At 35.2% G+C, this 16,449-nt stretch overlaps 1 protein-coding gene across 1 annotated transcript in view; it reads right to left on the reverse strand.

Moving 5' to 3' along the window:
* Positions 1-16,151, reverse strand: part of LOC141653267 (DExH-box ATP-dependent RNA helicase DExH14) — a 35,246-nt gene extending 19,095 nt beyond the window's left edge. The window contains exons 1-25 of the mRNA XM_074460981.1: positions 15,870-16,151; positions 14,819-14,880; positions 14,021-14,189; positions 12,611-13,043; positions 12,457-12,522; positions 11,599-11,703; positions 11,206-11,505; positions 9,591-9,707; positions 9,454-9,513; positions 9,003-9,074; positions 8,784-8,900; positions 8,529-8,690; positions 7,705-7,770; positions 7,460-7,612; positions 7,298-7,381; positions 4,013-4,087; positions 3,784-3,915; positions 3,640-3,705; positions 2,822-2,887; positions 2,622-2,744; positions 2,105-2,254; positions 1,269-1,481; positions 829-981; positions 508-732; positions 331-432 (exon numbers count right to left, since the gene is read on the reverse strand). Of these exons, the coding sequence (XP_074317082.1) occupies positions 331-432; positions 508-732; positions 829-981; positions 1,269-1,481; positions 2,105-2,254; positions 2,622-2,744; positions 2,822-2,887; positions 3,640-3,705; positions 3,784-3,915; positions 4,013-4,087; positions 7,298-7,381; positions 7,460-7,612; positions 7,705-7,770; positions 8,529-8,690; positions 8,784-8,900; positions 9,003-9,074; positions 9,454-9,513; positions 9,591-9,707; positions 11,206-11,505; positions 11,599-11,703; positions 12,457-12,522; positions 12,611-13,043; positions 14,021-14,189; positions 14,819-14,880; positions 15,870-15,976 (3,378 nt within the window). The 5' untranslated portion in view covers positions 15,977-16,151. The remainder of the gene's footprint in view (positions 1-330; positions 433-507; positions 733-828; positions 982-1,268; positions 1,482-2,104; positions 2,255-2,621; positions 2,745-2,821; positions 2,888-3,639; positions 3,706-3,783; positions 3,916-4,012; positions 4,088-7,297; positions 7,382-7,459; positions 7,613-7,704; positions 7,771-8,528; positions 8,691-8,783; positions 8,901-9,002; positions 9,075-9,453; positions 9,514-9,590; positions 9,708-11,205; positions 11,506-11,598; positions 11,704-12,456; positions 12,523-12,610; positions 13,044-14,020; positions 14,190-14,818; positions 14,881-15,869) is intronic.
* Positions 16,152-16,449: the final 298 nt, after the last annotated feature.

Below are 16,449 nucleotides of genomic sequence, written 5' to 3' on the forward strand. Positions count from 1 at the left end.
AAGTGAAAGATATATAGTCAACTTTATTCCCAACACAAATCAATACATGACATTAAGACAAAAAGTCATATTCGTCTCTCTTCGATATTGTGTCACGGACTCACGGTAACTTCTACCATGAGTCACCTCTATACTTTCCGCATCATATCATCTGGCATGGCGTTTCTAAAGTCCAAAAGCTAGATAACCACGCACTATTTTCTTAAGTGAAAAGAGGCGCTAGTCCCAGGTCCAGACTGAGGGTAAGTGATGAACCTCAGCATCATAAATCCCACAACCTTGATACATACGCACAATAGAAACTTACTGATACAAACTGAGACAATATACCTTCCCGCCAGGATAATAACGAATCAGTGCCCCAATGTCTTTCTCCTCCATGTCATAAAGGCGGTCTAGATCAGCCCCTTGATCTTCAAGTTTCCTCAATATCTGAAACAAATATGAAGACATGTCAGCAACTGCAAATGTAAATTCATTATTTTAAGTAGTGGGAGTCGGGTGAACCTCTAAGGAAATCTCTCGGTCAAATTGTCTAAGAGCATGTTGATGAGGCCAGATCTGCCGATCAACTGCCTTGCAATATTCTAACATAAAAGACGTCATCTCAGACCAACCTCTCCGAAGACAGATTTCAAATAAAGCACGCATAATACGAGCCAAACTTGCACTTATATATGCAGCATCAGAAACCAACGAAAATGAATCTATAGGTCTTCGGGATATGTAAGCCTGAAAAAGAACCAAAGGAACAGTGTTTTTCAACTACAATTTGAAATACCAGCGTTACGCACTTAATCAAACTCGAGTTCAAATCAAGAAACATACCTGAATGAGAATAGCAACCTTCCCGTATTTACTGGAAGGACCACCTTTAACCTCTAATGGGCAATCACGTGCCAGATTTTCAAGCTCCATTTGTTCCTCCTCTCTCACAACAATATTTTCAAACTCAGACGAATGTGCCACCATGTCAATAACCTGAGAGAGGGGGAAGAAGGGCAAAAATGCAGGATAAATTAATTCAGTTTAACAGTAACTATACAGGCAATAAGCATAAGAAGTCTTCAATCATAAATGAATTCACTCCAGAATATGTTGATAACAATACAACAGAGTAACCGACATGTATTAGATTAAAAACTTAATTCTGCTCAAATTATGACGCTTTGATAGTGTAACTGTGACAGGAAGTTAAGACTAGAAAATAGAAACCGTAACAAACAACACATTTCAATTTAGTAAGAAAATCAATTTGTGAATCTCACCTCATTGTCACTCATATAACGTTTTAACATTTCATTGTAAGTTTCCACACTTGAATAATGGATATAGAAATGACTGGCAATGCGACCAAGCTCAGTACAGTAGAAGTTGCCGCTTTTCTCATCAAACCGCATCATCTTTGCTTTATCTAGGGAACGGGCAGCCTCAGTTATAAAAGCTCTTTGTTTCAAACCTAAAGAAGGGTCTGCAACCACCTAGATGCAAAAAAAAAAAAAAAAAAAAAAAAGATGTCAGAAATTTTTAACTCCTTAAGAAAAACACCAGGTAAAATATAGAAGTAGATAACAAATCAAACTAAATCAGCAAAGATGCACCACATGAAGAATGTCAACAGAAAATATATCCTGGATCACTATCTGTTGCCAAGTGTCGTAGATATGGTAAAGAAGCTTTCTATTTAAACTAAAACAGAGAACAGCTGCTTGTAGTCTGCCCTTCCTCAAAGGCTCAAAGCCTCAAACCAAAAGGATCCTATCAAAATTGTGCCTCAAGGCACTAAACCAGACCCAACGTGTTAGTGTCATGCCACAAGAGAGGGATGAATACATTACGCTTCAAAATAGTGAGCAAAGGATTAAAATGAACTGAAAAGCAAAAGAAAACAAATTCTTTTCCAACATGTACTTGTATATATCATTCCTGCAGTAGTCTAGCTACATGTTAAAGAGTAATCCTCGCAAAAGAGGTGAAAAGACATGTAAAAGAGCTATCATTTGATAATCGAAATAACTACTTCCAATACATTTCTATACTACAGCAAAAAAAATTAGAGAACATTGTCTACATATGCATTAGTTTATAAAAACGTAATTCATACCTCATCCCATCCAATACCATATGCTAACGGATTCATCTTCATCCTTAGGAATAAATATGTATAACCAAGCCATGCACAAGCTTCTTTCACGTTAGTAACAGTGCCCAATGCAACCTCAGCATTGAGATTATCTTTCAGGGAGCTAAGAAACTGCAAAAAAGGCATAGTAGTAAAAAAAAAAAAACACGTACATGAGATGAAACATTTTCAGGGGAAAAAGTTACGCACAATATATACTACTTTTTTAGCCTTTTCATGAATATAGTCAAGACCACAAACATATGATAGCAAACTGAGAATTTTATAACTTCCGTGAAACCCCAAACCCCCAAGGCCTTACAAAGGTATTACTGTTTCAACACTCCATGGAGCCAAGTAATAAGCAACAAATGCAAGGTTTGAAACCTTTTCTACTAACATGAAAAACAAGAACATATTACCAGATTCATGATGTGAAACACAAAATTAAGATGTCATCACAGTGGTTCGCATAACAAAACAAAGTAGAAAATATCACCTGACTCTCAATAGGTAGTTGGCTTGTAAGTAGACGCAGGTAATGAGCGAGCTTGTCATGAGATGTAATAATAATGCCTTCACCGCTTTTGTCAAACTGAGGTCTTCCTGCTCGCCCAAAGATCTTGAAATGCACGATCAAATCAGTCCAAGGAAGAACAGAGTACTAGGATAAACGCACATGAGCAAAAAGGAACTAACCTGCATAACATCAAGCATGCCAAGATCTCGCCAACCACCAGCTTTCGCATCGTATATCTGTGTACCCTGGTCAAACAAAGAAAGATATGCTTGGTTGAGGCACTACTTAAACGTAATTACTTTTACAAAGGGACAAAATGGGCTCTCTAGGATATGCTTCTTATACAGATAACAAAAGTGCGAAACCCCTTGCTTTAGGAAGGTAACTAAGTACTCAGCTACGCAGGTTCAGTGAGGTCGTATGCATACAGCCTTACTATTCTAGTTAGACTCTTGATGAAATATCCTATGTTTGTCTGTCTTTTCACAATAAATAAGAATCTCAGAAAGAAATCATTATAATATTTTTTCCAAAATCAAATAAAAATGAGCATAAGTTCCATTTACAAACGAAATAAATGAACGTGAAGTAATAAACCAAGAAACAACGAGAACAATTCTTAGTATCAAGAATTACAAAAGCACAAGGCACTATAACAAATCTATATGCCCAAGTCCCAACCATGTCAGCTGATGGAAACGAGTGAGCAGTTATAAATAATAGAAATCAATATGAGCAATGTTAGAAATAGAAACAGAGATAAAGAGATAGAGATAGATAAGAGGGAGCGTAGACAATAAGCTGGCTACGAGAGGTGTCAAGTTCCCCTACAGTGAAAGAGGGTTTTGCACTTCAGCCTAGCAAAAACCTCACAAACCTTTTCAGTCTGTTACTCAGGAAAATGGACGAGTACTATTCTATTATATGAACGCTATGCAACATTTGCTAGAGAGAGTGAGTGAGTGAGTGCTAAAGGGAGGGGGGGAGAGAGAAATACCTTGATTACAACAGTGTGAGCAGGTAAATTAACCCCCCATGCCAGAGTAGCTGTGCAGACAAGTACCTGAAACAGGCCCAAAACATCGAATTGAACAACTGGGAAACAAGATTCTACCAACTGCGAAGACAAGTAAATTTTTACCTTCAACAACCCCTCAGAGAAAAGCCGCTCAGTAAGACCCCGATCAGCACGTAGCATTCCCGCATGATGAATACCAAACCCACTGTCAAAAAGTTGAACCAGTTCTTTGTTTCTAGATTTGACAACCTCTTTCTAAAATCAAAAAGAATAAAACACATCATTTAAAAACAGATTTATTACAACGTTATTATGTCAGAAAAGAACAATTATACCATTTTAAAATTCTTACCTTTATTAAGTGAAACTGTGGATGTGTCTCGTTCTGAAAGAGCTCCAGATTATCGCTCTCCCGGGCCAGCTCAACCTGTGGTGATTCTTAAACATTAAAGCAAACCCAAGCAAAGAAAACATACCCTGCTATTAATTCCTATCCCCTCCTTTACCGAGTAAATTTTTTTCAATAATTACATTTTGAGAGAAACTTTTCTCTTACAAAGTTTTAGAGTGTTAATCTTAGTTTTGTGGGAGTCAAGTGTGTGAAGGATGTAGGCCAAAGAAATCTAGTGGGAAATACAAAGATAAATGATATGTAAGGTCCTAGTTCGATAGAATTTTAAATAGTTTGATCCCGGGCACAAAATTCAAGCCATAAGCATTCATCAGAGTATGGCTGAATGAGAGCTTATGCAGAGAATTCAAAAGGAACAAGTCAAAATGGCAAGTCTCAAATGTCTTTAGAGTTTTAGAGATGTTTGAGGGAGAGAGGAATCGAATGGTAACAACATTCTCTACTAGATAGGGGAAGAAATAAGATGATAGATAGAGGTCCTAACTCCTAATTTAATAGCATGTTCAATAGTGTAACATGCAATGGGGGGCTGATGTCATTCCTTCAGAATTTTAGAGATATGTTGAGAGAGAGTAATCAAATGGTTAAATCATTCTATAAAAGATATGGGGTAGTAATAAGATGTCAATAGAATAGAGTAAGAGTACTCTAACCCATTATAGAAGAACAAAGGTTACATCAAGATAACGCCAACTATTAAGGGTTTTGAGCTAATAACTCAAACCACGAGTGTGAAAATCTTATCAAACCAATCAATCAATCAATCATCAATCAATACTATATATTAAATCCAGAAACCAAGGGACTTCAATGTAATTAAAGAAAGTTATACAAATTAATTATACTATATAATTTTAAATCAATAGCACCGTATGGTGGACCCGATTAAGGGATCTCAATGCAAATATTATATAGTTTGAATTAAAATTAAATTGTATAGAAGTTTGGTAATTTTCCTAAACACGGTCAATTTCCTTAAAATAAAATAATTAATTAAGATGGACAATTCCCTTAAAATAAAATAATTAATTAAGATAGTCAATTTCAAGGAGACTAAAAGAAAGAAGATGCCCGGTAATTTTTCTAATTATTTATAGAAGACCAGAAGATGGTCAATTTCCTTAAAATAAAATAATTAATTAGTATAAACATGCACACTTATGGTATTAATTATTATCATCATAAAATTATATATTAAATTTAAAATCTATGCAATTTTATTAAACTTTATAGTTTATTAGATGTATATAGAGATGTTAATTATTTAACATACAAAAATATATTAAGTAGGTTATAAATAATTGAAGTTAGATTCCATAATATATAATATTGCATAATTCTTTCGATTTGATTTAATGCATATATGTAATATATTTATATAAATATATAATCCTCTTAAAATTGCATGCCTAAGTAGTAAAAGTAATTTCTTTAGTAAAGAAAAGAATTGTAGTAACATTGGATATAGTTACGGAGTATATGATAGTAATCACTCACTTGAATAAAGTAACAATATTATCAACGAGATTAGTGAGAGTGGTAGAGACAACAATGGGAGTAGTGAAATAATCAATATTAATGCGGCAATAGTGAAAGTAACAATAATTATGGCGGGAGTAGTGAAATTATCAATATTAATGCAACAGTAGTGACAGTAACAATAATTACGGTGAGAGTAGTGAAAGTAACAATGATTACGGGAAAGTAGTGAAATGTTATTATTATTGTTTCATTAATAAGAATAAATATTAATAGCGGGAGTAGTGAATTTGTCTCAAAATTTATTTCATCGTAATTTTAGCATATGTTATAAAAAATATATTAATGATAAATTTATGGGTTATGCAACTTTAAATAATTTTATTTAATGAAAAGAAAAATTTAATGGTAAGTAGAGGTAGCCCGGGCGAAGCCGGGCACCAATACTAGTACTATATATTAATTTCAGAAACCAAGGGACTTCAATGTAATTAAATAAATCTATACAAATTAATTATATTATATAGTTTTAAATCAATAGCACTGTGCGATGGATCTGAACAAGGGACTTTAATGTAAATATTATATAGTTTTGGTTGAAATATAAATTTAGAGAACACCGGAATATGGTGATTTTCCTTAAAATAAACATGTCCCACTTATGGTATTAATTAGTATAAAGATGTTAATTATTTTAACATAAACAAATAAGTATATTATATTTTGGAAACTATTAAAAAGTAAATAAATCAACCTAGATTTCCAAAAACTATAATATTCCATAATTATTTCGACTTAATTAGTTTAATGCATATATGTAATATATTTAATGCATATATGTAAATCACTCATGGGATACTTAAAGAGTAAAAGTAATTATGTTAGTAGTGAAAAGAATTGTAGTAACATTGAATATAGTAATATGATAGTAATCACTCATTTGAATAGTCAAAGTAACAATATTAGCAGCGAGCACGAGTAGTAAAAGTAATAGAAGTAACAACGGGAATAGTGAAATTATCAATATTAATGTACAAGTAGTGAAAGTAACAATAATTACGACGGGAATAGTAAAAGTAATAATAACAAATGTAATAAAAGTTTAACAATTCTAAAAACAAAAGGAAGTATATATGAAAAATTAGCTAAGTAATCGATTTAAGTAAAATATTAATAGCGGGAGTAGTGAATTTGTCTCATAATTTATTTCATTGTAATTTTAAGATATACTCCGTATCATAAAAAAAAATATATTAATGATAAATTTATGAGTTATGCAACTTTAAAAGTAATTTTAGTTAATTGAAAATATATTTTTATGCTAAATAGAGGTGGCCCGGGCGAAGTCGGGCACCCATGCTAGTGGAGGAGGCAATATCTCCTTTCTTAAGAAAAATAAATAAAATATGATAGCAATAATAAAAGATAGCAATCAATAACCAATAGAGGGCTAGAAGATTTTGTTGATAAATTAAAATGGAGGACAACAAGCTTTGTGTTGCAAACAACCATCTGGCTTTCTTTTTGTAAACTGGTATGAGTAACACCCCATGTTATCCTTTGATTGATAATTTGATATTCTCTATAATTTCCGGAAAGTGCTCCCGAAGCCTATTTGTACGATCTTAAGTCCAAACGTGTTAACTAAATTAAACCTTTTTTTTTAAAGCAAAACTACATGTAAGACACAGATAAGCAATCACATAAACATGTTAAAAAAAATCAAGAGCATAAAAATAGCCCTACCAATCGCTCTGCAGTTTTCACAGTATCTTTTCGAGAATGGACAAAAACCATTGCTTGGTGACCTTGCCTTAGTGAATCAACAACCTTCAATGATATTATTAGTTAAAAGATAATAAATCAGTTTTCAAAGACAAGTAAAGAAATTAAAAAAAAAAATATTACCTTCTTATAACAAATCTCATTCAATAAATTAGTACGAGCCAAAAAATTCCTCTCACTAATGCCTATATACTGTTGCGCAAGAGGCACAGGACGATAAGTAGAATCAAAGAAGAATAGCCCGGCGTCCGGATTCACCCTCAAAAATTGTGCAACCTAAATGGTAAATCATGAAAATTATATTGATTACAAATTTATAATGAATTCAGAAATGAAAAGAGAGGTGGAAAAGATCTGGGCTGGCAAACCTCTAAATAATTTGGTAGAGTGGCAGAAAGGCCTACAATGCGAATCATGGACTGTGATGACTCCACCTATTGACAAAGTTAATAAAGTTTTTAACAAAAAAAACATATAAATCCCCACTGATCAAATCGGAAGCATTGTTGGGACATAATTGAAGTTGCTTTTATAGAAAAAAAAAATCATCAATACAAAGAAAGAACTAGGAGGCCTCATTGCTCCGCAAATAACAATTACCAAATGTTCATGAAACTCATCGCTCAGCAAAAACAATTACCAAAAGAACTCGAAAAAAGTCATCAATACCAAAAGTTGCTTGTTACCAGTTAAAGTTTGGCAACCTAACGAGACTGATTAGAAGTCCAAAAACTCATTTATACGTTAATTGATGGACACAGTGTAGTAACAGTTTCCATGCCAGTAATTCTTAGGAGAAATCTTTATTAAAGGGCAAAAGGTGAACTCAAGAAACTAGAAGGACAAGGAGTCCACATGAAACTTGTCTCAGGATCTAAAGGTTTACTAGCTTCTAACGCCAACGTTATCTTACAAGTCAATTATTGCTCAACAATTTCCAGGCACTCAGTAAATAATCCGCAAACTAATACTACCTTCAACCCATTTATATCGTCCCCATCTGACTTTTATGGTCAAACAATGTAGATTTAAATTCAAAAATATTGCCACGTTTGATTTATCAATAAACACTACTACTACGTATTTTCATATTATCAATTTTTGAAAACTGGTGAAGGATGACCAATAAATTCAAATGAGAGCAAAATAAATGGAATGGAAGTATTATTACATCAAACTTGCACAACCTAACCTGACGAAGTGTTCGAGCAACTAATGCTTCTATCACAGGGCCTCTATCATCATTCAGCAGATGTACTTCATCAATAATCAAAAGCTTAACTAACATTGACAGTGACATATCGCTGCTCTTGCGTGTGATCACGTCCCACTTTTCAGGTGTCGTGACTATCATCTGATTGAAATAGAGCAGATAAATGAGTTTTTTTATCAATATAACACAGTGAAACTGTAGCCCCCCTTAAGCAGAAAACTGATCAAAAGCAACCTGAGTTTCTTCGAGTTCATTCTTAGAAAGTTGCATGTCTCCTGTGAGCTCCTTCACTGTTACATTTAACGGAGATAAACGGCGGCTAAATGTTGAAGTGACTTCAGCAGCTAATGCCTTGTGGAAAGAGGCAAGAAGAATCCTATTAATTACCCAAAAAAAAAAAAAAAAAAAAAAAAAAAACAGCAAGACAATCAAGAAATTATAACAGATTGTTACCTTCATTGGAGCAACATAAACAATCTTGAACTCATTTTTGTGCAGGTATCCATCCTTGAAATGCTGCCCGATCTATCAAACATGTATCAATTTAGTCATGGCATTGGCATTAGACTCTTAGCACGAAGTCTTGTGATAGTAATCAACAGCACTAGAGCTTAATCTCGTTCATAACTATATGGGAATCACACTTTACTTCGTTATAATTGCAGCTCGAGATCGACAAAGATGCTGACAAACCGTCAATTGTTTCATTGATTGATAAGAGAGCCTTTTTAACCATTTATCCCCCAACAGCCTCTCGTACATACTCATGGCAGTACCGACATGTCTTACACATCCTTAGTAATGTAAATAATGAATTCTCCCCGTTTAAAGGACCGCCAAAAGACAGTCAAGGCAAGCTGACAAGACTGGCAACAATTGTAAGAGGCATGACCAAGAATGATACCTCATGCAAAATAGCAATCATGGCGATGTTTGTTTTGCCAGCTCCGGTTGGTGCACAAACCTGAAAACAGGAATAGCTCAGAAGAGGCTTCTTCTATGCCAATGAACCAACACAAGTGCAATTTTCCAACAACTTACAAGAATATTCTCATTAGTGAAGTATACAGTACGAAAGATCCTGCTTTGGATACGATTAAGAGATTTATAGCCTTCAAAAGCAGCTTGCGCAAAATCATCCAGTTCTTTAATCTCTATCTGCAAACGTGTAAATTATAGATATTGAGTAAAATTGTTCAACATCATTCCCCAAACATGCTCTAAAGTTACAAGGATGTGAGCAGAGAGGACATGGGACGGGTAACCAAAACTTGGCTTGTGATAAAAAGTATAATTTCCTTGCATTAAAGCAAGAGAAGAAAATTTTCAATGCATGTGATAATTTTCCAATTGAGGAAGAACAGCAATTGCTGAGTTCAAACAAATAGAATTTGATAAAATGATGGCTGCTGGCTAAACAGCCATTGAAAGTTCAGCGAGTTCATATTGACCCCTGATTATTTGCTGTTTGCCAGAAATGATTTTCAACAATACTTACTGACGCTTACTACGTCATTGGAAATAATGTTGATTGGAGCAGCAAGTAATTGCCACAGCAGAGAATTAGGGATGAGTCTATCATCAGACTTCAAACTTCGTCAAGAGGCAGCTTCCAGTCCTAATCTCTAGTTGTACACTTCTCATGACTCCTCAAGAAACTATCACTGGGCTAAAAAAGGTCGCTCAGACCACTTTCTAACATAATATAACGAAAAACTGTTGGAGAGAATCCTTATCCTTGCCTCTCAAACCACTAGGCTACTATATCGTACATCTTCAAAAAGATGCAGGGACAGTGGCCACTACCGGCCACCTCCTTAGTCCGCCCCTAACAACGTAAAGTTTATCAGTTACCACAGATTTCAATCACCATATAAGCTTCCACAGCGCTCTCTGACTCTAATATCCAAGAAATTTTTAGGGTGTCAATAGCTTAAAGAGTAACAAACTTTTGCCATCCAAGGTTTATCTACGGAGCTTAACAGTGATCTCCATGGTTTATCTACAGAGCTCAGCATGATCTACGTGGCGGTAAAGAATGTGAATAAGAAAGGGTATAACAAAAATAATCTAATACTCTATTCTGTCTTCAAATCTTGTTGTTACATAAATCAATATTGTTCAAGAATTGCTCCTTTTACAATTTGCAAACCATTTTTGGTCACATAACTCACATTAGCACTCTAAATTATATTTATTGCTAACTATCTCGTTACACTCAAAACTTTAAGGTGTCGTTTGGTTTAAAGTATTAGACTGGATTGGAATGGAGTGTGATACCATAGAGGTACGAAGTTAGACTTCCATACTCGCTAATAGTTGTTTGGTTCGATCTTCGAATGGATAGAGTAATAGTAATTGAGTGGAATGGAGTTAGAAACTTGGGGGTATAAACGGGTATGGGAGTCCAAGGGGTTAGAATAGAGTTTGAATTCGTCAAGTATCTAACTCCATTCCAAAAACCTCCAACCAAACACTAGAATGGATTGAATCCATTACAATTCATTCCAAAAGCTCCAACCAAACACCCTCTAAACTTATGATTACTGGTGCTCTCTTCTAAGTAAGTTTACTTTCACTTTCATTTAGTCTATGCGGCTATGCCTATGGCTATACCTTAACGAAAAAATAATCCGGAAAAAAATTAATGTAATACCAATTTCTCCCCAGGTTGCATCGGAGCTGTTGGTATCGGAGGAATTATGACTTCTTCATATCCCTTAAGATGTCTCCTCACGGTTCCTTGTGGAAGTGAAGAAATACCTAATGACTCAGCCCCACCACTTCCCAAAACATCATCAAAGAGATTTTTCTTCTCACTTGCTTCAAGTAATGAAGAAAATGTTGCACCAGAAAAGTCATCTTCAATCCCATGATCCATTCCACGTCTTTGGCGTTTTTCCTCTTTGCGCTTAAGTTTGTCCATTTGCCGTGAGGACTCAGTTTGAACAGTAACCTGCAATTTTACATTGAAGTGATTGAACAATCAAATTTTCCAGCTAACAAGAAACAAAACGATTTTTAAGACCCACAAAAAGTATTAGAGTACCTGGGTCCCATAGCTGGGCATACGAGGTTGATTATTCGAAGTTGATTTATCAGACCGCAGTACTAGTAAGCCGTGACGGATTGCTTCAACAAGATCCTTCCTATGCTGTATAAAATAAAGAGGATTAAACAAAATTCAAGATCAAACCACAGTGTACGATAGATGGCTAATCAAAACAAAGAAACCTTAAATGCAAAACCAGCAACTTATACTACATCAAAGCCTCGGTCCCAAATTGGAAGAGTATGTAAGGGTAATATGTCCACATATCTTATACAAAAATTTGTTTCCACATTTATCTCCCTACACTTTAAAAATGATCCAGGCTAATAAGAAGGGTATATGTAAGGGCCAAGAAACACAACGTGTTTTTTTAACAAGATATTAATATTAACTACACAATATATAAGAGGTGGCGTCCCGCTACAAAAAGACATTATGGAGGTGATGGACATCTCATAATGTTCTCACAATTGAGCAGCCGTTACCACAACTGCGGCCGACTGCCACACTTCTGTATTATTATGCTCCTACCTCCACTCAATGCACCCCCATCCTCCTCCTCATCACTCTGCCATCCCTTTAGTGCCAAGATTTTAACGCTGGAGTCGGTGACTTTAATGGGATTCTACCTTTAAGAATATTGAATTCGTTCATATAATTCCATCCACCAGGTTATTTTATTGAATTTGTTAATCACTTCGTCGGAAGTATGCCAAAAAGAACTTGAAGACCAGAAATAAACGGAGTGAGTACAAAAATTTACAAAATAATGCATGCAAGATACTGTATATACAACAACAAATTTAAATTGGACAGAAAGGAAAGCAGCTGAACCAAGGAGATTCTTTATCTCACCGAAATAAGCTCTTGAACAGTTTCAAAAGCACCATCCCCAACAAGGTCCAGTAAATCACCAGCAATCTACAACATAGTGCAATTTTTGTTCAATCCAGGTTGCTATAGTGTACAAATTCTTACTTCGATGCTTGAAACACAGAGAATCTTATACCTCTTCCCCAGGCTTGTTAGAATCAAGATCTCGACAAATTTTCATAGCAAGTTCATCTTGTGATAGCTGGGAGGCATTTCCTTGCACTATGAGATCACATGAGTCTCTCAGCCATTTTAGGTCATATTGAACCCTATCTGCAGTAGACAATTTGTCAACAGCCCCAGCTGCTGGCCAATCACTGTAAGGTGAAGTTGATGGAACTAACTCCTCTATCCCCTCATCTTCAACAGATACATTCACCAAAAACCGTGAAGGAGGTTTAAATTCAAGATTAATTCCAAATTCCACATCATCATCACTCTGGGTGTCATCTGAAGGAGAAAGTGTATGATCTTTAGGCTGTATATCATAAAGTCGCTGTGCCAAGTGCACTACTTTCTTTAGGTTACCATCGCCAACATTGTGGCCCAGTATTTTTTGGAATTCTGACCTGAATTGACATAGGTTAAAATCATCATTGAAAATGATATCCAAAAGGCACAATAGTCAGCCCTGTATTCGAGTATTAGACGATACCATTACATACAAATATACAATTGAAGAATGAGAAAGGGAGGGTAAGGGAATATAGCAACGATGTTTTCCTTCCATACTGTTCCTTTGTTGAAAAAGGATTTTAATTTGGCTTGCATTTAGGAAAATGGACCCCTCAATTTCTCCCACACCCAACAAACTATCCAAAAAACAGAAATTGTCCCGCTCTCTTTCCCTTCATCCAAACAAGGGGTAAGCTTATATATTTATTCAAGGTTGACAAAGTCCGAGGACAAGCCAGAAGGAAAACAGAACAACAAAAGATGGATAAGCCAGCCGCAATTTTCATATTTTGAAGAGTTGCCAAAATCCAAAAAATGACACACTCCCACATTTAAAAATGTTGCTTCTCACCAACTCCGCCATGGCAGGCAGGAGGAAGTGAAGACTAAGAATTGATACAATTAGAAAGCAGGAACCAGAAGTGACAACATAATGGGCTGCTACTATGTTTTAACTTTGATTTCTTGGTCACTATTCCTATGTGACTTGACATAATTGTGTATAGAATGACTTCTAGCAACAGGAGGAATCAGCTCAAAATAGAAAAACTATCTAGCAAACATATGTCATGCCTGAAACCTAGAAACCCCCTACTTAAAAGAACTCAACCGTGGAAATTGTTAGTTTGTTACTCTCAACAACCTAGCCTACGTAACCAAAATTGGAAAGGAGCAAAGTCACTAATGGGAGAAAATAAACTCGAAGAACTTGAAACTTCCTAAAAGAACACGGCCACGGAATTCGTGTAAATCACAAATGATCAACGCGTTTAACACTAAACCTACTCAACTCCCAGCAGCAGTTGCACAAAGGGACACTCAAGCAACAAGAGGGAATGGAGAGATGAAGTAGTGCAAGAAAATAAGTTACTTTTTCTCGGTGATCCTTCTTCGATCAGCCTCCTCCTCCCCAGTGTCACTGAAAAGACGATACGCTGCCAATGCCACTTCACGAAGCTCATCTGAAAGCACTTCCCCACCTATCAACTCTACCACCGCCGCAATAAATTGTTTGTACGTTTGTCGGACTTCGGAAGATGCTACACACACAAATAAAAAAAGGTCAATTTACTCATTCCAACCCACAATAAGTTTCTACAATAATCATAAACAGTCACTTTTAGAGTCATGTCGATTCAAGCAAAGATGGCTCTCCGGTCCTTTAACTACACAATCAAACTACATCACTTGAATCCTAAAATTAAAATTGACGCAAAAAGCTCCTTTATTCACTCCAGCCATCAATAACTTTACAAAATAACCAAAAATGACAAGGAATTCTCGATTCATGTATATTCGAGCAGAAGTAATTAGCAAACCAAACGACATCACTTAAATCCTTAAACTACAATCGACGCAAAAAGCTCCTTTATTCATGTTGGAATATAAACCCACGTGTGAGTGTCCCACATTAGTTGGAGAAGAGAGATTGTATCACTTTATAAATCAAGGGGGCTACTCCTATATAGCCGATTGGTATTAAAATGGAACCTCCCTTGTGTTTATCAAGTGTCCGTCTCACCTCCTTTTCGGTGTAGCCTAGGCCCGTTTGCATGATTTAACAATTCATTCCAATAAACAAGAACTCAATCAATTAACCATTAATGACAATAAATTTCCAATTCATGCGAATGCAAGCAGAAATAGCAATGTAAGGTAACGAAATCACCTTGTTCCCAATTATACACAATCTTTCGAGCTACTTCCGATTCATCCAGCGACTTCGCTTGACTAAAAAATTCAAAAAGTAAACTAAATCAAGTCCTCGCATTAGCAGTAAAACACTGGAACATAAAAAAAAAAAAAAAAAAAAAAAAAAAAAAAAAAAAAGAATTACAAAAAACTGGAGAAATGTAAAGTATGAGAAATTGCATCAAACTAAATCAGCAACTGCAGTAAAACACGAAATTGAAATTATCAAAAACTGGACAAATATAGTGTGAAAAATTGCGTCAACAAAATCAAATGCTCGCAAATGCAGTAAAACACTATATTGAGCACGAAGTAATTTAAAATTTGAGAAATCTAGAGTATGAACAAGTGTATCAAACTAAAATAAATTCTCGCAATCGCACTGAAACATAAAATTAATAATGAAAATTGCATCAAACTAACTCAAAATGCTCGCAATTGCACTAAACACACAAAATTGAGCATAAGTATTTCAAGAACTGGCGAATATAGAGTATCTGAAATTGCATCAAATTAATTCAAATGCGCAATTGCAGGAAAACATGAAATTGAGCATGAAATACAAAAACTGGAGAAATTAGAGGAATTGCATCAAACAACATCAAATGCTCGCAACTGCAGTAAACACGATACTCAATACGAAATAATCCAAAAATTGGAGAAATCTAGAGTCTGAACACATTGCATCAAACTAAATTAAATGTCGCAATTACCGCAAAACATTAACTTGATCATAAAATATCAAAAATTGACAGAGATAGAGTATGAACAACTGCATCAAAGTAAATCAAACGCTCGCAATTACAGCTAAACAAGAAATAAAGCATGAAAAAAAATCACAAAATAGAGAAAATCAAGAGTCTCAACACATTGCATCTGCAGCCAAATATGAAATTCAGCTTAAATTATCAAAAACTGAAAAATATGGAGTGTGATAACTTCATAATATGCTCGCAATTGCAGTAAAAACACGAAATTGAGCATGAAAGTGTTCTATAGAAAAATAATATGAAGAATAGCGAGTATACCTTTGACGGTTGAGGTTATGGAGGATAGATTTACGGTGAAGATAAGCGCCGTCAGTGTCGAAGGGTTTACGAAGAGAGTTTGTTAATCGAGGAAGTTGCAGCACCATTTTTGGAGAAGTGTATGATTCGAAGGTGTGTTCCGAAGTGCGTGTGCTTTGTGCATCAATGGTGGGTAGGGCAGTATAAACGAAGAACCAACCTACATGATCAATTTTGGGCTTAAAATAGGGTAGACTAGACTAGACCATTTCTTTGTCTAATTGTCTTTGTCGGATCGTCAATCGGGTCAAGCTATTATTGGATCAAGGATTAATCAAGGTGATTTCGGTTTGGATCAAATTTGGGTGTAATAAAATTTTACTCCGTATTTATTAGTTTGAACTCATGTTAAGGCATTCAAGCTTGTGGTGTATCTTCCTTATCAGAGTATAAGGGGGTCTAGCTCCTACTCAATTTTAAAATCATATACATTGTGTTTTTTTGACAACAATAGAAAAATTATATACATTTTACACAAATCTATATATCTATATCTATATATATACATAAAAGAGAGTTTTTTCGAGCGATCTGAGAGCGT

Source organism: Silene latifolia, chromosome 4, assembly GCF_048544455.1.
Source record: "Silene latifolia isolate original U9 population chromosome 4, ASM4854445v1, whole genome shotgun sequence".
NCBI classification, from domain to species: Eukaryota; Viridiplantae; Streptophyta; class Magnoliopsida; order Caryophyllales; family Caryophyllaceae; genus Silene; species Silene latifolia.